Here is a 22,979-nt window from a genome sequence, read left to right on the forward strand (position 1 = left end):
CTTGACTTCAGCTCACTTTAATTATGTATTTTTCTAGATACAATAACTTGAAATACTAATTTAGTATGTAGCATAAAAAAAATGTTTTGGGTTATTTACAACACATCCTGCTCCAAAAACACACGTTTACACAATCCTTCTCTTGAAAATGAAATATACAAAAGCTTGCATTTGAGGTTAAGTAAATAGTCCATGGGCCAGCAGGCCAAATTTCACATATTTGTCTACTTTGGGGTGGCAAAGTCTAATCATGATTTTCATTTAGGTCCATGTCAGTGGGTTACATGTTGGTATGATACCCATGATGCTGCGGTAGATAAATGTGTGCATTTTGTGTTTTGACCCCTATGTGGTTAATTGAGCCCACAGGGTTGATGGTATGAAATAATGTTGTATTATCTGGGAACAATCTTTTCAAACGAAGGGAATTTTATATGTTATTAACTTCATAATACAACATATTAAGGTATGAAACAACTGGAATGGTAATGACGTCTCTATGGTCCCATCTGGTCCCATCTTTCGGGGGTCAAAGGTCATAAATGTATGCATTTTGGGGTATATCAAGACAGAATGGGAAGTATAGAAATATCTAGTTCCGCTATTTGTAACAGTGTTGTTTCAACGATGAGTCAGTCTAGGTAAATCATTTCGAAGAGATGGCAAAAATGTACCAAATACCATGTTTTTACGATGAGATCCACCCAATAGAATGTTCCATTGTTGTTTGATACAGTCATTTTCAATGAGCATGTGAACATTCAAACTTGCTTTAAAATGTAATTATCAGCCTGCAAACATTCTATTGCATAGACTCCCATACAACAAGACATATAAAGGTGTGAAAAGCATAGAAAGCTCCTCTTTTGGAGTGGGTATCATATATATTTGTTCATAGGAATGGGGGGAATAAGATGAGACTATTAAACCTTTACCACCCCAAAGTGGACTATGTTTTTCACTGGCCCATGGACTACTTAACAAACCTTCAGTCCCAAAACTAATACTGCATTAGAACATGTTTTCTTTACTTTGGTAAGTTACAGTAAATGTACACTGCAATATGCAGCCATTATACAAAGATCAACAGCAGCAATAGTGAAAAATAATACTATTAACAAACCTGATGCAAAAATTATTTAGCATTTAAGCAAAACATTTTTGTAAATTAATTGTGAGAAAATCTATGTAATTCATTATACATTTGAGAAAACTGACAAAAACTTGGAGAATTCTCATGTAAAACATGTGTTCAAATTGAACACATTATAGTCAGCCACAAAAAAAAAGGTATCAAAGTTTTGTATGTTCAGAGTTTCAAGAGGACTGCAAAAAGTAAAAAAAAGTAAAAGTAAAACAGCCTAGCCAAAGTAAAACAGCCTAGCCAAACAAAAGGCACAACAAAAAGCAACAACAAAAATGATAATAAAACAAGAACAGATTTACATCTCTAAAAAAAAAAAAAATTATAAGCTCTGTCATAGACACCTTCTGTGGGAAACACAACGGAATATGTTGGCTACTCATTCAGACCTCTCTGTTTGTGACGATGGCATCCTTCTGTAGCCATACAGTATCATGATCTTAAGGCACATTCGATACACACAGCACACTGCGCAGGCAAGGCGGCTTGACCTCATCTTTCTCTGTTCTCCTCACACATACACGCACGCACACACACACACACACACACACAGCTAGTCTACAGTCTTGGCCTGATCCTCGTTGGACTTCTTCAGAATGGTGAGAAGGTTCTGAGACATGAAGTAGGGTCTCTCTGCAGTTCCGTCATTGCGTTCCAGGTCTTCCACTGGAAAATCAATGAATTGATGAGACAACAATAAGAGAACCAACCATTGTCAAACTCAACATCTCTTCAGGTAAAACAGTATCCTATTCCTAACAACATAAAGGGCCGGTTTCCCAGACACCGTCTAAGCTTAATCCTGTACTGAAAAGCATGCGTTGATGAAAGTGCTTGTATAGTCCAGGACTAAACTTATTAAGTCTGTATCTGGGAAACTGTCCCAAAGTGAATAGAAACTCACCATTGTGTCATTCTCCCACTGTCCTATCGTCATTCAATATGATTACATTTGTCATTTACATGAAAAAAAAACTATGTATTGATCAATACAACAAACTTTAATCGACAGCTGCATCCAACAGAAGCAAACTGAGTGGAATGTATCATATATAAGTGAAATACTACATCAGCTAACATGTTTACAATGTGACACACACTGACAGAAACAGATAGAAAACATTGACAGAAGGTTGCAAGGTTAGTTTTGATAAAGCACTCAATAGGCAATGTTACTGAAACACCATGCAGCACATAGATAGGAAGAAGAGAGAGAGAAAGAGAGAGAGACAGACAGAAAGAGAGACAGATAAAGAGCGAGACAGAAAGAGAGACAGATCGAGAGAAAGACGAAAACAAAGGCAAATTGGGTCAGTAAACATTGAACAGGGCTTGCAGGGTCGTATTCATTAGGCCATGCAGCGGAAAACGTTTAAAAACATTTTGCAACGGAAAACAAAAACAAGTTCAGGTACGCCTCATAATAAGGCCGGAATGGAGTAAATGGAATGGCATCAAACACATGGAAACCATGTTTTCGATGTATTTGATACTATTCCACTGATTCTGCTCCAGCTATTACCAAGAGCCTGTCCTCCCCAATTAAGGTGCCACCAACCTCCTGTGGTTAATACGACCCAGATCTGAGAGGTTAAAACGATTGCATCACAGCAACACAATCACAGCAGTTAAGCCAGTCCGAAATTCCAAGGCAAGTAGTTTGTGGAATTTCAATACAATACATTAAGTCCAAAAACGTGTTCCTGGCTGGAGGGATCATCTATATAATTGATACAGAACTTAATAAGCAAAATAAATAATTACACACAGATGTAATAAGACATAATAAGCATACTAATTAATAAATACATACTGTACATACACATTGATTCCATTGGAAATCACATTTTCATATCAAAGGATATCAAAGGATTTACCATTTGGTGTCAGCTGGTATCAATGTAAACATTGTTCATTTTCATCGTTAGTTGAAGTTTTGTTTTGATTGACTGTAAACATTGTAATAGTGAATTCATAGTGCATTCATTAGTCATTACTTCATGATATTAAGACAATTAAATATTCATAATAACAATTGTAGTAGTCAGGCACAGGTTCAGCACTCACAAATCTACAGATCCTCACGGTAAAAAACCATCACTGTCTAAAACCAAACCAACACAATAAATTAATAGTCAATAAATAAACATAATATTTTCAAGCTACAGAGATACACTGGGTTTTTGACCAGCCTTTTACAACCACAGGACCTTGTTAAAACCATCTACCTTTACGTTAAAACAACCCTATGTGTGAATACAATACATTAGCACTGTGAAAAGTCTTGCATTTAAAAGCTGGTCATACATTTAACTGGTTCAAATCACACAGTCGTTAGCATAGAATTACATATTAGCATAGAATTACATATTACGTCGTTAGTAACAGGTACTGTATACTGGCTCCATACGGCACATGTTATATGAGTAGGGCCAGGGGCATTTCCTGACCTAGTTATGAGGTTTACCAAGCTCCACGTCTCCATGACAACGTAAACTACTACTCCTGGGGTGTAGAAGGAGGGTCTTTAGGCTCCGCCTCTTGAGGTTTCTTTTCCTCCGTCTCTTCTTTTTTAGGTTCTGTCGACTGGTGATCCTTCTCTTCAGGCTTGTCCTCCTTTGATCCCTTTTCTTCCACTCCTGCCTCCTCTTCTGGTCCCTTCTCTTCCTTCTCCTCCTTCACTTCAGATTTCTCCTCTTGTGGTTCTTCCACTTCCTCCTCTTCGGTCTTCTCCTTCAGAGGTTGCTCCTCTTCGTTGGCCTGCATGAACACATCTTGGCGTTTCAGTTGTATCTCTCCATCTTGTTCTTTCAGCGGTACTTCCTCCTCCAGGCGAACTTCGTCCATCAGTGTAGGTTCACTTGGGTCAGCGTCTGGCTGTTCCGTACCATCTTTGTTGTCCTCTTCCTCCGCCATTTTGGTTTTGGAGAGAATCTCGTGAAGCTCCGGAGACATGAAGTACGGCCTTTCTGGAGAGCCGTCGTTTCTCTCCAGGTCTTCGCCTTCGTTGTGTGTGTGTTTGATGTGTATTATGGGGTTATGTTTGTTCGGGTTAGTGGAAAAAAAGAACAGAAGCAAAAAGTGTGGAATAAGAAATAGTGAAGTGTGGAAGAAGGAGGGAAGAGAAGACAAAGAGAAGGAAAAGTCAGAAACATGGCAGGCAAAAGAGGAATCTCAGGTAAAAAGAGCATTTCAGATTTGGAAAGTTGTGTGAGTGACTAAAGAGTATACCAATAAAATAGGATATTACTCACAGAAGCAGAGGAAGAGTGTGTCCACACACATAGCGTACACACTGAAGAATCCATGGGCAATCAGGTAGGATCCCACCACCACCGTCTAGGAAGAGAGAAACAGGCACACACACAGTGTTGGAATCAATACAAACAACACTTACAGACTCTTTAAGGCAGTATTTCTCAGCCTTGAGTCAGTAGACCGGCCCTGGGATAATGTTGACCAGTTTTAATGTAAGGGTCCTATAGATAAGTATGACCCTTAGCTTACCAATCCCTAGCACAAAAAACATTGAGAAACATGGATTGAAGTAACAGTATAAGAGTTCGTTCAGGCCTGTCTCTCACCAGAATGGGAACCCAGTAGTAGTTGAGAGAGGGGGCAGTCTGCTCCACAGCCTTAATCCTCCCAGAGAAGAAGAAGAAAGAACAGATTCCTAGCAAGAGAAGAAGATATGCATATTATTAGGATATGAGGGCTCACTGAAAAGTATCACAGATGGTGGGAAACTGTACAAGGTGTAAATCAAGTCTCTCTGCTTGTGTTTCTGAGGATCACTTACCCACAATTCCAACGATGAGGAGCTTCCCCAAAAACAATAGGAAGTCGGTCACCTTGTCCAAGACAGCCACCCTGAGAAGCCAACAGAGAAATGAATCAAAAGAGACAGAAAACCAAAAAGATGCTATTGCTCTTCAGAAAAGGTCCCAGAGACTGGGGTTTGAGAAGGAGTTGTGAAGGGTTTATGGAGGGTTTATGAAGGGCGTCTCAGTAGTCAACAACACTCACCTGATTATATTTCTCATGAGGAGGAAGAAGGCATCTCTGGCTGAGGTACAGAAGCTTTTACCATATATTGCCACCTAGGGGAAACATGTGGTGTTACATACAGTGTCAATTCACACTGTCTTCAATTCACACAGTTCACACTGTCTTCAATTCACACAGTTCACACTGTCTTCAATTCACACAGTTCACACTGTCTTCAATTCACACAGTCTTTAATACACACAGTTCACACAGTCTTTAATACACACAGTTCACACTGCCTTTAATACACACAGTTCACACTGCCTTTAATACACACAGTTCACACTGCCTTTAATACACACAGTTCACACTGCCTTTAATACACACAGTTCACACTGCCTTTAATACACACAGTTCACACTGCCTTTAATACACACAGTTCACACTGCCTTTAATACACACAGTTCACACTGCCTTTAATACACACAGTTCACACTGCCTTTAATACACACAGTTCACACTGCCTTTAATACACACAGTTCACACTGCCTTTAATACACACAGTTCACACTGCCTTTAATACACACAGTTCACACTGCCTTTAATACACACAGTTCACACTGCCTTTAATACACACAGTTCACACTGCCTTTAATACACACAGTTCACACTGTCTTCAATTCACACAGTTCACACTGTCTTCAATTCACACAGTTCACACTGTCTTCAATTCACACAGTTCACACTGCCTTCTTTCTTTACACAAAGAACTTACATTCGCACAGTTAGGTTGATGAACTCACCATGATGTAGGCGTTTCTGTTGAGGAACTTGATGAATTTCTCCAGGCACCAGAAGCAGCACTTCAGGCAGCTGAGCAGGAACTTGGCAAAGCGATTCTGGGCAGCTAGTGGGGTACATAACAACAAACAGGAGATAATGACATCTGTTCCTGTTCATTTAGATAACAACCATCTATTAAAATGCAATAATTAGTAGTGACATTTTTTTGTCCATTTCCCACTGTATGATGTCAATGAGGAAGTATCCCAGTTATTCACGTCTGAGAATGGAACAGGACATGTGAGAACACCACCTCACCTTTCAGCTTCTGGTCCAGGTACTCCAGCAGAACCCTGATGACCTGAACCAGAGACAGGATGAGGGAACCGAAGGCAAGGGAGCCTGTATGGTATCTAGACAGGGGGAAGAAGGTAAAAGATTGTGTCCAAATTATTGGTCTCTCACTAACTCTCCATGCAACCCTTTCTTTCTTTCTTTCTTTCTTTCTTTCTTTCTTTCTTTCTTTCTTTCTTTCTTTCTTTCTTTCTTTCTTTCACCCTATCACTCACTCACACACTAACTCAGTCACCCCCCCCACCCACGTGCACTGCTTACACACACACACACCACATACACATGCATCCAAACCCCCCATCCCACACACTACCCCTCCTACCTGAGGGCTCGACCAAGTGAGGAGCAGATGGGGTTGGCTGGGATGTCGTCAGGCTTCTTGAAGGCCCAGTAGTAGGATGCGAAGGCCCCAGCCAGGGTCACCTGACCCAGCGCCGTCACAAAGTTTGCACACCAGAAGAAGAGGAACACGTTGTAGAACTGGAACATGATGAGGTATTTATGGTAGTAGCTCTCGCCTCCGTAGAAGGCAAACAGGCACTCGGCGTCCGGGCACCGGGCTGTGATGTTGGTGGTGTTGAACGTCTGAGGAAAGAGAAGGGAAATCTCTGTGATATTAGCATTTCTGCTGGTATTAAAGGAGTAGTCCACTTATATTCAATAAATGAGAAAAAAAAGCCCTTTTTGAACACTATATACAGATAGAATAGAAGGAACATATAAAAGTTTACAAAAAATAAGCCTGATATGTAAACAGGCAGATATGGAAGAACAGAGACATCTTGTGGCTCACCTCGGGATTGCAGGTGTCTCTGGAGTACTCACACTCAGTGGTGTTGAACACTTTGTACACCTGCTCATTGGAGGTGGACAGGAAGCTGGGAAAGGCAGTCAAGGAGGTTCCATCACTAAGGAAGTAGATACTGAGACATGTCATACAGACGTGACCATCTGCATGGAAACTTTCTTGATACATTTAGTTTCTGCAGCGATGACTTGTGGAGGAGTCGTCACAGTTATTTTCCTTGACGGTCTCAGTCTGTCCACATTTCAATCTGCACGGTTCCCTACACCATCTACAGCTATCTAGGCTAGAGCTACAAGAAAACCTATAACTAAAAGTCATCTAGTACATTTCACACCATTACAAGAACACTTCTTTCCCTTGACAGACATGTAAACATGAATAACATGATTGACAGCTGAAGGATACACAGCGGTGATAGCCCAGTAGGCTATGACCAGGGCCAGCAGGGCAAATGTCAACAGAGGGTAGAACAGTGATGACATCACATGGCCAACAGCCCTGCTGGCCTCCTTGATGAGGGCGATGGCGATGAGGACTCTCTTCCTGAGGAAGATGAGCAGCAGGATGACAACAACCTCCACGATGGACAGGATGATCACTGACGGAGGAGCGGAGCGCAGTTAGAGTGTTTGTGTGTGTGTGTGTGTCTCAACTTGAGTTGAATGAGTTGATGTGAGAGAGCGAGGGAGAGAGAGAGAGAGAGAGTGGGAGAAAGAGTATAGAGAGGGAGAGATAGGGAGAGAGAGAGTGTCATTTCCCCAAATTTGAAATCCTTATTCAAGGTTTCAAAGACCTCTCTGATGAGAGTAGGCTGCCCGTCCTGTTGGGGGAGGACGCAGAGAGCTGTGGGTTGGCAGCGCACTACATTGCTACCTGCCATAACATGAGGGACAGTGTCTGACAGACCAACCAACCTGCACATGTCCTCTATGCTTATTGTTATTGTTCAATGTATGGTTATTTTGACCGTTGATTATTGTTGTTACTGTTGTCCTGTTGACTATATTGATTATTATTATTTTAATTATGTTAACATTGTAAATCTCCAAAGTAAGCTTTGGCAATATGTACATTGTCACATCATGCCAATAAAGCAAATTCAAATGAATTGAGAGAGAAAGAAAAAGTGAGAGAGCGGAAGAGAGAGAAACATAAATAGAGAGGGAGAGATGGAGGGAGAGAAAGAGAGACAGAGAAAGAGAGAGAGAGAAAGAAGGAGAATGAGTGCATGTACTCACTGAAAGCCAGCCAGGTCTGTCTGATCTGCAGGTAAACAGAGAAGTCTGTTTGCAGTCCCAGATCACGGATAGTGACGTCAGAACCCGGCTCTCCCCTCAGGTTGCGGTACTCCATGGCACAATGGAAGATCCCTAAACATTTTAAAGAGTCAGAGAAATGACGTTGCACGAGCAGCGATGAGCAAGATGAAATACTTCGCTCTCACACAGTGACACATAGTATCTGTCCACGTGTACGGGGTTTTCTTCACACCGTTACAGCCTGGTAGCCATGGGACCAAATCAGCCGAGAAGTTTAGCCTTGCACTTCAACGGAAATTGACCGACTATGCAGTTTACTTAGTGCACCTACGTCATATCACTAAGCCTACCTCTAACATTTCTTAATGGCTAACTTGATAATGCACAATGTTGATTTTATTATTTTTAATTGTACTTTAAATAGGTAAAACAACAGTATGTTTTCAGTTAGATAGGTTTCAGGAAAGGGGAATATAATACCATAACCGATGACCAGTATCACCATGACGATCATGACCCAGATCATGATCCCGGCCAGGTAGCGCAGGAGGACGATGAAGATGAGACTGACCACCATGGCTATCACCAGACCACTGGAGGAGAGACAGGAAATAACATTCACATTCACAGAACTTTATTAAGATGAGACTGACCACCATGGCTATCACCAGACCACTGGAGGAGAGACAGGAAATAACATTCACATTCACAGAACTTTATTAAGATGAGACTGACCCCCACCCACCCCACCCCCTCCCCACTATCACCAGACCACTGGAGGAATACAGATAATAACATTCAAATGTACAGAACTTTGTTGTTCCTGTGAGGGAACATTTATCTCTATGGGGAAATGTTGGCTCAGCAATACATTATTGGGATAATACGGGTAACTGGCCTATAGAGTGTGCAACTTTCTTTATTGTCTTGTGTCATGAGTGTGTTTACCACAGAGAGACACTCACATCAGTATCCAGTACCAGGACACAGTGTAGTCCTCAAAGATCCTCATGGCTACCTGGCGAGCCTCAACAACCACATTGGACTTCCTGTAAGAACAACAAGTCCACTTAACACTTTGCTAACAATTGACAAATAGACAGGCGGGCAGACACAGATTGATAGGTTGGTTGGTTGGTAGGTAGGTTGATTGATTGATTAATTCATACAGTACCAGTCAAACGTTTGGACACACCTACTCATTCAAGGGTTTTTCTTTGTTTTGACTATTTTCTACATTGCAGAATAATAGTGAAGACATCAAAACTATGTAATAACACATATGGAATCATGTAGTAACCCCCAAAAAAATTCAAAGTAGCCACACTTTCCCTTGATGACAGCTTTGCACACTCTTGGCATTCTCTCAACCAGCTTCATGAGGTAGTCACCTGGAATGTATTTCAATGAACAGGTGTGCCAAGTTAAAAGTTAATTTGTGGAATTTCTTTCCTTCTTTATGCATTTGAACCAATCAGTTGTGTTGTGACAAGATAGGGGTGGTATACAGAAGACCAAATCCATATTATGGCAAGAACAGCAGTAAATAAGCAAAGTGAAACGACAGTCCATCATTACTTTAAGACATGAAGGTCAGTCAATCAGGAACATTTCAAGAACTTTGAACGTTTCTTCAAGTGTAAAAAACCATCAAGCGCTATGATGAAACTGGCTCTCATGAGGACCGCCACAAGAAAGGAAGACTCAGAGTTACCTCTGCTGCAGAGGATAAGTTCATTAGAGTTAACTGCACCTCAGATTGCAGCCCAAATAAATGCTTCACAGAGTTCAAGTAACAGACACATCTTAACATCAACTGTTCAGAGGAGACTGTGTGAATTAGGTCTTCATGGTCAAATTGCTGCAAAGAAACCACTACTAAAAGACACCAATAATAAGAAAAGACTTGCTTGGGCCAAGAAACACAAGCAATGGACATTAGACCAGTGGAAATCTCTCCTTTGGTCTGATGAGTCCAATTTTGAGGTTTTTGGTTCCAACCTCTGTGTCTTTGTGAGACGCAGAGTAGGTGAACGAATGATTTCCACATGTGTGGTTCCCACTGTGAAGCATGGAGGAGGAGGTGTGATGTTGTGGGTGTGCTTTGCTGGTGTCACTATCAGTGATTTATTTAGAATTCAAAGGCACACTTATCCAGCATGGCTACCATAGCATTCTGCAGCGATTCACCATCCCATCTGATTTGCACTTAGTGGGACTATCGTTTGTTTTTCAACAGGACAATGACCCAATACACCTCTAGGCTGCGTAAGGGCTATTTGATCGAGGAGAGTGATGGAGTGCTGCATTAGATGACCTGGCCTCCACAATCACCAGACCTAAACCCAATTGAGATGGTTTGGGATGAGTAGGACCGCAGAGTGAAGTAAAAGCAGCCAACAAATGCTCAGCATATGTGGGAACTCCTTCAAGACTGTTGGAAAAGCATTGCAGGTGAACCTGGTTAAGAGAATGCCAAGAGTGCGCAAAGATTCGGCTTGTCACCAAAAGCACTCACAAACTTCTACAGATGCACAATCGAGAGCATCCTGTCGGGCTGTATCACCGCCTGGTACGGCAACTGCTCCGCCCACAACCGTAAGGCTCTCCAGAGGGTAGTGAGGTCTGCACAACGCATCACCGGGGGCAAACTACCTGCCCTCCAGGACACCTACACCACCCGATGTCACAGGAAGGCCATAAAGATCATCAAGGACAACAACCACCCAAGCCACTGCCTGTTCACCCCGCTATCATCCAGAAGGCGAGGTCAGTACAGGTGCATCAAAGCAGGGACCGAGAGACTGAAAAACAGCTTCTATCTCAAGGCCATCAGACTGCTAAACAGCCACCACTAACATTTAGTGGCCGCTGCCAACATACTGACTCAACTCCAGCCACTTTAATAATGGGAATTGATGGAAATTATGTAAAAATGTACCACTAGCCACTTTAAACAATGCCACTTAATATAATGTTTACATACCCTACATTACTCATCTCATATGTATATGTATATACCGTACTCTATATCATCTACTGCATCTTGCCATCTTTATGTAATACATGTATCACTAGCCACTTTAAACTATGCCACTTTATGTTTACATACCCTACATTACTCATCTCATATGTATATACTGTACTCTATACCATCTACTGCATCTTGCCTATGCCGTTCTGTACCATCACTCATTCATATATCTTTATGTACATATTCTTTATCCCTTTACACTTGTGTGTATAAGGTAGTAGTTGTGGAATTGTTAGGTTAGATTACTTGTTGGTTATTACTGCATTGTCGGAACTAGAAGCACAAGCATTTCGCTACACTCGCATTAACATCTGCTAACCATGTGTATGTGACAAATAACATTTGATTTGATTTGAAATAAAATTTGATATGTCCTCAAGGCAAAGGGTGGCTACTTTGAAGAATCTAATTTGTTTAACACTTTTTTGTTTACTACATGATTCCTTATGTGTTATTTCATAGTTTTGATGTCTTCACTATTACTCTACAATGTAGAAAATAGTAAAAATAAAGAAAACCCTTGAATGAGTAGGTGTGTCCAAACTTTTGACTGGTACTGTATATTGACGGTGTTTCAGGTTGAGGCATGAGGACTCACTTTGAAGCGTCCAGAAAATCCGTGGCGTTCACCTTCTCTCCCTCCCCGTTGTCAAAAATAGTCTCGTTGCCAACAACAACCACACCACCTTTCATGGTACTGAGAGCTGGAAGGCACCGACGAGTGACTGGAGGGAGAGGAGAGAGAGTGGAGATCAAGAATCACTAGCTGTGTGGTCACTATACATTTACTAAGTCTTTATAAAAATACACACACACATACAGTGCACGCTATGGCCGTGAGAAGACTTACATGGTTTGCTGGACATGAGCATGGAAGGACACAGGCCATCCCTCAGGATCTCGGGAGCACTCTGCGAAACACAACAAAATCACCCTTAGTTACACATTATTTCCCTAACTACCTACTTTGCCGCTGCAAATGTATCTCCTCTGTCACCCACCATTTTGGAGAAGTCCACTCCTTCCTTGCAGAACTGCTTGTAGTACTCCTGCTCTCCTTTGTTCAGGTAAGCTTTCAGCAACGTCATGTGTTTGGTAGGACAGCTTTCCACACATAACTGAGTGGTGGGGCACTGGAACTCCAGCAGGGTCAGGGGACTGGCACACTTCAGGATGTTGAAGTAGAACAGGAGAGGTTTCTTCCTGTTAGAGACAGTTACAGTTGAAGTCGGAAGCTTACATACACCTTACCCAAATACATTTAAAATCCGTTTTTCACAATTCCTGACATTTAATCCCAGTAATAATTCCCTGTCTTAGGTCAGTTAGGATCACCACTTTATTTTAAGAATATGAAATGTCAGAATAGTAGTAGAGAGAATGATTTATTTCAGCTTTTATTTCTTTCATCACATTCCCAATGGGTCAGAACTTTACATAAACTCAATTAGCATTTGGTTTTAAATTGTTTAACTTGGGTCAAACATTTCAGGAAGCCTTCCACAAGCTTCCCACAATAACTTGGGTGAATTTTGGCCCATTCCTCCAGACAGAGCTTGTGTAACTGAGTCAGGTTTGTAGGCTTCCTTGCTCGCACACGATTTTTCAGTTCTGCCCGCAACTTTTCTATGGGATTGAGGTCAGAGCTTTGTGATTGCCACTTCAATACCTTGACTTTGTTGTCCTTAAGCCATTTTGCCACAACTTTGGAAGTATGCTTGGGGTCATTGTCCATTTGGAAGACCCATTTGCGACCAAGCTTTAACTTCCTGACATGTCTTGAGATGTTGCGTCAATAGATCCACATCATTTTTCTCCCTCATGATGCCATCTATTTTGTTAAGTGCACCAGTCCCTCCTGCAGCAAAGCACCCACACCACATGATTCTGCCACCCCCGTGCTTCACGGTTGGGATGGTGTTCTTCGGCTTGCAAGCGTCCAACCTTTGTTTTCCAAACATAATTATGGTCATTATGGCCAAACAGTTCCATTTTTGTTTCATCAGACCAGAGGATATTTCTCCAAAAGTACGATATTTGTCCCCATGTGCAGTTGCAAACAGTAGTCTGGCCTTTTTTATGGCGGTTTTGGAGCAGTGGCTTCTTCCTTGCTGAGCAGCCTTTCAGGTTATGTCGATATAGGACTCGTTTTACTGTGGATATAGATACTTTTGTACCTGTTTCCTCCAGCATCTTCACAAGGTCCTTTGCTGTTGTTCTGGGATTGATTTTCACTTTTCGCACCAAAGTACGTTCATCCCTAGGAGACAGAACACATCTCCTTCCTGAGCGGTATGACGGCTGCGTGGTCCCATGGTGTTTATACTTGCGTACTATTGTTTGTACAGATGAACGTGGTACATTCAGGCGTTAGGAAATTGCTCCCAGGGATGAACCAGACTTGTGGAGGTCTAAATCTGAGGTCTTGGCTGATACCACAAAAGACATATTAACAGAAAGAGACAGATAATATCTTGACATGTGAATGGACAAGAGGAATTCTAAAGGATCAGTATTGAAGAGAGATGTTCAAAGGCAGAATAAATAGGGGGGTAATGGAAGGGGCTTACTCCAGGGGGGTCCCGGCCTGGCCACAGAACTGTCCTCTGCTGTCAGTCGGGTAGATAACCTTCCTGGGGTCCCCCTGAGACCAGGCTGGAGTAGGAGGAAGTACAACAACTGTAGTTCAGATACTGTCCAGTTATCATAACGACACACAATGGAATAGAATCACTTCAAATAGAATAGAATATCACTTTACTGTGTCTTGTTAGGGCCTTGTGTTTTGGTTAATCATGACCTGGATTTTAAACTTTATTTAAAGCTTTTTCATCAAACTGTCCCCTTTTCTTTTTATGTCCGTCGGTGTAGGGAGAAGGAGAGGAGGACCAAGGTACAGCGTGGTAAGTGTTCATTATTTTAATTAAACAACTGAACACTGAACAAAACAACAAAAACGACAAACGAACAGTCCTGTAAGGTGAACACACAAAACAGAAAACAACCACCCACAAACACGGGTGGGAACAGGCTACCTAAGTATGATTCTCAATCAGAGACAACGATAGACAGCTGCCTCTGATTGAGAACCATACCAGGCCAAACACATAGAAATACAAAACAAGGATGACATAGAACACCAGACATAGAATGCCCACCCAAACTCACGCCCTGACCAACCAAAATAGAGACATAAAAAGGACCTCTACGGTCAGGGCGTCACAGTCGGCCCAGCACCATCCTCAGACAATTGCTTACATTTTTGGTCCAATTACCATTTCTGGAAAAGGCTTAAAATAAAAGCTAAAATACAGGTCATGTGACATGATTAACCAAAACCCAGGGCACTAGAACCGATGTAATGGCCAGTAATAGTGTAGTTGTGGAGACACTGACCCAGGATCCCCACAGCAAAGTATCCCAGTATGGCCAAGATGAAGAGAATACAGCAGAACACATCTGTGCAGCCCCTGGCAACCACAGGAGCAGAGAGGGAGAGAGAGAGATGGTTTGACTGCTAGTTTTTTGACGTTGAGCTTTATTGAGCTTTGCTATGTGAGTAATTGGCTGTCAAAGCTGATAATGAGATGATTACCTGTTGTGGATGGGTCCTTTGAAGGTAGGGTCAAACTTCCGTGCTTCACCTGTGAACAAGCAAAGAGTTTAATATTTTTCTTTACATTTATACACAGATGTGTGTGTGTGTGTGTGTGTGTGTGTGTGTGTGTGTTTTTTATTTTATTTTTTATTTCACCTTTATTTAACCAGGTAGGCTAGTTGAGAACAAGTTCTCATTTGCAACTGCGACCTGGCCAAGATAAAGCATAGCAGTGTGAACAGACAACACAGAGTTACACATGGAGTAAACAATAAACAATGTGTGTGTGTGTGTGTGTGTTTATATCTGTGTATCAGTATATCTGTACGTGTGTGTACACATTAACAAAGCTGAGACGTATTTTCCATAACAAAAGGATTCTCCCGCAAGACTGACATGCCTAGCAACCCACAAAATGGCTCCCCGGTGACTCAGAGCTCCCGGTGGACATTCTTAGGCGCCATAGTAACGTTATGGTAACACCTCAGAGACTAGGCAGGCGCCACATCAGACAGTGCATCTATTCAATTCACCATAGTCTGGTAGCAGAGCAAGACAATTATAATGTTGTGTATACAGTCTGAATGGTGTTGATACAATGTATTCTACATACATCTAGAAACCAACACAAAAAGCCCAATCATCCAAGAACATTTTTAGTTCCAGAGTGACTTATCCAGAGTGACTTACAGTACTGAGTGCACACATTGTCGTTCTTTCCCCCCCGTGGGAATCAAACCCACAACCCTGGCATTGCCAACGCCATGCTCTACTAACTGAGCCACACAGTTCCACAATACGCAAATGATGTGGGGCAACATTGTATTTCCTGTTTTGCACCTAAGATCTTGACCCTTATCCTGTTATGACATATGGCCATGTGTCTTGTTAATGAACGTGTCACATTATTTTCTGAACATAGAGTACAGTGTGACTGAGAACATTGTTGCAGCTTCTTGTGGACATGATATACTGTTCTGTCAACGTGAGATATAACGGTGAGTCAGGCTTCCCATCCTGCTCAACAAAAAAATAGGAAACACCCCTTTTCTTCGGATGGCAGAACAATTAGTTTGACTGTACAGTATTTAAGAACATTATTGTATGAGTGTTGGAAATCCCATTGTACACAACGGCTGCAATGTGATGACACACTGTAGCCTACACTCCTAGAAAAAAGGGTTCCAAAATGGTTCTTCGGCTGTCCCCATAGGAGAACCCTTTTTGGTTCCAGGTAGAACCCTTTTTGGTTCTAAGAGTGTACACTATTTCACTGTGTCATCAGATCAGGCACGTTGCAACCATCGAACACCCAGTGTCCCATAGAATAAACCATATTGGTTAATAAACCAAAGTGAGTTGCCTCAATCTCGACCACATTCATTTACTGTCTTTAATTACAGTCCATAATGTTCAGTTCAAAACATAAACAACGTCACAGACAACAACTGAAAAGGCTACTCCCATCATGCCCTCAGTGGGAAGTGAAAGAAACAACAGACACAACAAAAACCGTTACACCGCTGTCCTGAATATTTACAATACCTTTATTCTTTGCCATTCTCACTCCTCAGTCACTCCTTCTCTGTCTGTTTCATCAACAGGTTGGCTCTATTCATGTGTTTTGTTGCGTTGCCTATATTTCTTTCAGTACACTTTTACTGCGTTAAGTGTTGTCTCGACTCTAGACCACCACCTTAGACCTCACTTCCTTCTTCCTGTGTATTGCGAAATAAAGAACGAGTCAAATCTTGTATCTCGCAGAGTTCTGCCTTCCTGTAACGTTACGCTCCCTCCTTTCCCTCGCTCTCTTCATTTCTCCCTCTCTTTGCCTCTTTTACTGGGCTCTTATCATGGGAATGGGTGGCACACAGGAGGGTTGGAGAGGAGAGAGAGGTAACAGTGCTTTTCTTTTCCCTCGACGCCATTACTTAACCTTTTTCACTCCTAAAATTACTTTGGTGAGTTCACCCTAATAGAGTGGATTTTAAAAGCTATACAGGACTTGCATCTATCCTAATATAGATGGGTGTGGATGCAAAAGTCAGGGTGACTAGAAACGAAGCTAAACATCTATCACTCTCATGTAGGTCAAGTATGTAGACACTGATATAATATGATCATTCGTAAAACTGAACTGCAGTTCCCTTCCTATTCAGGGGATAGCAACAGGCTATGCACCTAACTGGGTCGACTGCAAACACACACAGTATGTGGTGCACTGTGCATGACTTAGTTAGGTCTAGTGGTTCATACAAAATGTTCCTTCAAATAACATATGCAACCTTATATCTGTAAAAAGCCTACAGGAAGAGGATCCTTCATATGATTTGGCAGTTCTCTCGCTAGCCAGCGATGATGGGACTTGATGGGACTTCTCTGAACTTTCTAACTTCTTAAGTTAAGACGTATTTTTCAACTTTTCAGTCCTGATTGCCTTCACAACCGTGCTGAAAGTATCTATAACTAGGCTACATATGATTTACAAAAAATTGATTAACTATCAAATATATGATCTATAAGTCTATAAATGAGTTTTCAACAAAACCCTGACAATGTTTGTAGTCTACCCAGCATTTTCTTTTGTACTGTATTGTATTTTAATGTGTATTTTAATGTGTATTTTATATTGCATTAGACAGGGCGCATTTGGAAAAGAGAGTCTTCCCAGTCAAAATAAAGGTTCAATCAAAAATGAAAATGCAGCCTGCATAGACCACCATACATATCTGATACAGACTGTGTCTGTTCTGGAAGGATTATACGCCCTCCTACATATTCTCCCTGGTCTGGCCATGACACCTTCCCGCCTTCCAACCTCCAAGGCCATGTGATAGACAGACAGCATGGTATAGACAATACTGGCTAGTGTGTATCGACAGATTTCAGTCTGACAATGGGACCTAGAGTGGGAGTAGACAATGACGAAAGCAATAGATTTCAAACAGATCTGGGACCAGGCTAGCAGAAGTTTTTATCCAAAACAACCAGTTTAGTGAGTCCTTTCACTATGTGACCCCAGCGGGAATCGAACCCACGACCCTGACGTTGCTGGTCGCAATGCCCTTACCAGCTGAGCCACACCGTGCTGTCATGATGGACATGTTCCACTTCCAGACCAAGTGGGACTATTGAATGTCCACTACCTAGACACTCTTAATGGGGTTGTGGTCTAGTGATCTAATGGTTTAGTGTCTGCTGGTTTGTTGCATGTCCAATTCCCTTTTCTGAAGTGTCTAAACTTGCCGCTGGTTGCCAAATAAATTCAGCCCAAATCCTGCCTGCCGCTCCCCTCTCATTCCCCTACATGGCTCACTACGATCACACTAAGCAACTCTGTCTAACAGTTTGGCTGTGACCTGACAGCCAGAGACAGCATGACAAAGGATCATTGTGAAACAACACACTCACTCATATGCTGTGTGTGTGTGTGTGTGTGTGTGTGTGTGTGTATGTGTGTGTGTCACTTGAGTTCATGAGTTGACTCAGTGCCCCTACTCTCAGTGTGTTGAGTGGGTACATCAGACACTCAGCAGTGGGCCTGTGCATGCTGCTACCGGCTGGTGCTTTAGACTAGACAAGACATCCAGCCGGCACACTAGCCCACTCATACACAGTCAGAGGATATTTATATAGACAGACAACATGGCAGGAAACTAGCCTGGTCCCTGGGCTGTTTGGGCTGTTTGCTGTCTCCAGGTTGTTGGCAAAACAGCACAATGATACCAGGGCCTGTATGTGTCTCATAGTGCTGATCTAGGATCAGTTTCAATACTCCTACTCCAAGATAAACACTCCTCCTCCTAGATCAGCACTCCTACCTCCTAGATCAGCACTCCTACCTCCTAGATCAGCACTCCTACCTCCTAGATCAGCACTCCTACCTCCTAGATCAGCACTCCTACCTCCTAGATCAGCACTCCTACCTCCTAGATCAGCACTCCTACCTCCTAGATCAGCACTCCTACCTCCTAGATCAGCACTCCTACCTCCTAGATCAGCACTCCTACCTCCTAGATCAGCACTCCTACCTCCTAGATCAGCACTCCTACCTCCTAGATCAGCACTCCTACCTCCTAGATCAGCACTCCTACCTCCTAGATCAGCACTCCTACCTCCTAGATCAGCACTCCTACCTCCTAGATCAGCACTCCTACCTCCTAGATCAGCACTCCTACCTCCTAGATCAGCACTCCTACCTCCTAGATCAGCACTCCTACCTCCTAGATCAGCACTCCTACCTCCTAGATCAGCACTCCTACCTCCTAGATCAGCACTCCTACCTCCTAGATCAGCACTCCTACCTCCTAGATCAGCACTCCTACCTCCTAGATCAGCACTCCTACCTCCTAGATCAGCACTCCTACCTCCTAGATCAGCACTCCTACCTCCTAGATCAGCACTCCTACCTCCTAGATCAGCACTCCTACCTCCTAGATCAGCACTCCTACCTCCTAGATCAGCACTCCTACCTCCTAGATCAGCACTCCTACCTCCTAGATCAGCACTCCTACCTCCTAGATCAGCACTCCTACCTCCTAGATCAGCACTCCTACTCTGAGACACTTTATGAATAGAGGCCCTGGCTAACAGAAAGCTGGGATCCGGGCTTTTACTCTCTATAGGTACCTGAAACATTGGTTTAAAGGCCTTCCGTTCAGTTTATGACCTTTCTGGCTGATGTGTGATGTGGGGGCAGGGAGCTGACTGAGGACTAGGCCTGTTTACATGGCAACAGGAAAGTCACAAGGATACTGTACTGACATCAGTGGCTCCTTAGATAAACCATGGAGCAGGGATCATCAACTAGATTGAGGACAATTTTTCTTGAGTGGATGGTCGGTGGGCCGGAACATCGTTACAAATAATTTGTAGACTGCAAATTGACTGCAAGAAGCCCAAACAGATCATAACATAATAATTTCAAACCTTGTTTACATTTGTATACGATCATGTCTCTCTATTATGCATGGGAATACTTTGGGACAGATTTCCAAAATTAAAATCACTTGGAGCTGATTTTCTGGTGTTTTTACAGTCTTATGTCCACCAATGAAAATTCCAACAAGAAATTATGATTATTCAAATACATTTTTGTTTGGCTCAGATAACTTGGGGGGGCAAATAAAATCACCTGCCAGTTGGGGAACCCTGCCATAGAGAATGTGCCTATAAGTCAACTATTGTCCGTCTCTCACTCCCTTTCTTACAAACTAGTCATACTGAAGGGATATCAGTGAATCCAATTTAACATGACTTAGAATTAATTGGAATTGGAATTAATGACTGTAAGTCGCTTTGGATACAAGTGTCTGTTAAATGGCATATATATTATATATATTATTACAAACCTAGGCCTCTATCTTCATCATAATATGACTAGGGTGGTGCCTAAATGCTGAATTACCGACAACGTATTGTAAGCCTGCTATGTTGGTAATCAGTTGAGGTTTGAAGTGCAGGTTTATTCCAACATGTGATGACATTGACTGGAGGGATTAAGGCTAAACAGGACGGAGGACCTCGATGACTCAACAGATCTTCTGAACAACAACTCAACCCAAAGTCCAACCACCATTTGGAAGTGCAACTGCAGCGAAGGACAGGCTGACTATCAGTCTACCTCTTGAGAGACATGTGACATGCCACGCAATGAGTGACGTTTTAGATAGTCGTTATGGCAAAACTGAAATAAATCAGTGTTAATGATGCACTGTAGCTGAGGGCCAATTGTTTCCGCTGCGGTGGTGTGTGTGTGTGTGTGTGTGTGTGTGTGAGTAATAACCATATGGCATTCTAGATATCACCACATGGGTGTTGTCACCCAAACAACTTCTGTAAGAGAGCAGACTGAGCATTTTAAAATTGTACCTTGATTTAACTAGGCAAGTCAGTTAAGAACACATTCTTATTTACAATGACAGCCTACCAGGGAACAGTGGGTTAACTGCTTGTTCAGGGGCAGAACAACAGATGTGTACCTTGTGAGCTCGGGGATTTGATCCGGCAACCTTTCGGTTACTGGTCTAACACTCTAACCACTAGGCTCCCTGCCGCCCAAGCTGTCAACACTCATTCATTGTGCTGATTATTCTGTTATAGAAATGAATTGGTAATGAATTATACATTGCCTGCAAGGCAACATTTGACTAATAGCGTTGTCTAATATACTTGTTCAAGTCAAGTGGACAAAGGCTGTAGAATAGACTATCCGACTTTGCTATCTGATTCTTCTGATTCCAATTAGTGGGAACAATGGACCATGTGGGAGACATATAGGCCTAGGCCATAGGGGGTTATTCATTTCCATATGATCAGTGTACATAATAGGGCAACAATGAATATCACTTAGTCCTTAAATTGAACATAAACAGCGCATCGCTAGATAGATGTAGGCTGGAGCAGCACAGCTGCAAGCCTTTGATAAATGCAGGATTGATTCTTTGTAAAGGGTATTTTTAAATGGGAAACGTAAACTATTATTCTGCACGCTGATTAGGATAATGTTGTTGCGATGTAAATCTGTTTGGGAGTGGGACACACGCGGCCGGTCCCCACCCATCATTCACGAGTCATTGTTTCCATTTTTTTCCACCCACACCCCTTTTTTCAAAAATAACTGTGCGAAGAGAATGCGAAGAAAGGGAACATTTCTTACCATATTTCGAGTCCGGAGTCGGATTCTTCTCGTTTGGCTCCATGGTTGAATACTTGGGTGTTCTCGCTGCTAGCTGCTGATCAAATTTTGGACAGTTACCATGGAAATGTCGAAGAAAAAAAACATCAATAACACAGTGAGCGATTCGCCGTCAAAACCGAACGCACTGTGGCAAGACCATACCAAATCATATGATACATTCCATACCACGAGAGAGAGAGACCGTGGCCAATCAGATATAAAAACTAACAACTGACAGCGTGCTCGGCCAATTAAATAACCCTGAAGGCCTGACCAAAACGATGTATTTCTTGCTGCCACTTCAAAGGAATGTGAAGAGGGGTTGTGCTGCCAGACACTATGAATAGCCTATTTTAATTTAAAAATCATCAGGCAACATTATTCTTTACAACATGCAAATAAAATGTAGAGACTAAGTTGTTTAAACTTAAAGGAAATCTCTCATAGCTTTGAGTGGAAAAATTCACTTGAGATCAACAAAATCGAAAAGAATGCAAACAGTAAAAAAGGTGCATGCAGTGAAGAGAGGAAGAAAGAGAGCACTTGTGTTAAAATAACAGAGTTGGAGAGAGAGAGAGAGAGAGAGAGAGAGAGAGAGAGAGAGAGAGATAAGGGGGTCTGAGGCTTTTAGCCTAAAGAGCAGGAACCCAGACTTCACCAAAGATATCAGAAATTTAGACATTGTCATCCTGCAAGAAACATGGTATAAAGGAGATGGACCTACTGGTTGGCCTCTAGGTGTTACACGGGGAAGAGACTCAGGGGGTATGCTAATTTGGTATAGATCTTACTTAACCCACTCCATTGAATTAATCAGGATTAATTTGGTGCGGCAGGTAGCCTAGTGGTTAGAGCGTTGGGCCAGTAACCGAAAGTTTGCCAGATCGAATCCCCGAGCTCACAAGGTAAAAATCTGTAGTTCTGCCCCTGAAGAAGGCAGAACTACACTGTTCCTAGGTGGATAAAAGGCAATCAGTAATTTTGATGAAGACATTAATGAGCGAGCTAGGACGGACCTAGTCAATATAACAATTTTTTAAGCACTTTTGAAATGTACAGTGACAGAATTCAGAACATGGGCCGTTCTTACAGTGTTCTCCCTGTACTCCACGTCAGAGAGAGAGAGAGAGAGGACAGGCTATGTGCCCACTGCCCACAAAATGAGGTGGAAACTAAGCTGCACTTCCTAACCTTCCAAATGAATGACCACATTAGAGATACATATTTCCCACAGATCACACAGACCCACAAAGAATTTGAAAACAATCAAACATTGATAAACTCCCATATTTGATAGGTGAAATACCGCAGTGTGCATTCATAGCAGCACGAT

The 22,979-nt window shown here is 42.3% G+C and overlaps 1 protein-coding gene across 4 annotated transcripts; it reads right to left on the reverse strand.

Annotated features, from left to right (window-relative positions):
* Position 1: 1 nt before the first annotated feature.
* Positions 2-21,835, reverse strand: slc44a2 (solute carrier family 44 member 2 (CTL2 blood group)). 4 transcript variants are annotated; one of them, XM_071389374.1, is made up of 20 exons: positions 21,626-21,835; positions 14,965-15,013; positions 14,766-14,839; positions 13,940-14,024; positions 12,371-12,572; positions 12,220-12,280; positions 11,968-12,094; positions 9,301-9,384; positions 8,816-8,928; positions 8,315-8,446; positions 7,482-7,674; positions 7,062-7,146; positions 6,591-6,853; positions 6,233-6,327; positions 5,935-6,038; positions 5,171-5,244; positions 4,944-5,014; positions 4,729-4,817; positions 4,399-4,483; positions 2-1,810 (listed from the first exon to the last, which is right to left on the reverse strand). In XM_071389374.1, the coding sequence occupies exons 1-20, from the start codon at positions 21,666-21,668 to the stop codon at positions 1,698-1,700; spliced, it is 2,142 nt and encodes a 713-aa protein (XP_071245475.1). In that variant the 5' UTR covers positions 21,669-21,835; the 3' UTR covers positions 2-1,697. The 4 variants fall into 4 exon arrangements, with proteins under 4 accessions (XP_071245475.1, XP_071245476.1, XP_071245473.1 ...); XM_071389375.1 differs by lacking the exon at positions 21,626-21,835 and adding an exon at positions 16,513-16,673; XM_071389372.1 differs by lacking the exon at positions 2-1,810 and adding an exon at positions 3,523-4,146.
* Positions 21,836-22,979: the final 1,144 nt, after the last annotated feature.

The sequence above is a fragment of the Salvelinus alpinus genome, chromosome 2 (genome assembly GCF_045679555.1).
Source record: "Salvelinus alpinus chromosome 2, SLU_Salpinus.1, whole genome shotgun sequence".
In the NCBI taxonomy this organism is placed as follows: domain Eukaryota; kingdom Metazoa; phylum Chordata; class Actinopteri; order Salmoniformes; family Salmonidae; genus Salvelinus; species Salvelinus alpinus.

Coding starts and splice junctions, on each gene's coding strand:
- slc44a2 (XM_071389372.1), bottom strand. CDS start 21,668: ATGGAGCCAAACGAGAAGAATCCGACTCCGGACTCGAAATATG. Junction 12,281..12,370: donor GAGTGGACTTCTCCAAAATG/GTGGGTGACAGA, acceptor TGTGTTTCGCAG/AGTGCTCCCGAGATCCTGAG. Junction 8,447..8,815: donor GATACTGGTCATCGGTTATG/GTATTATATTCC, acceptor TAAAATGTTTAG/GGATCTTCCATTGTGCCATG.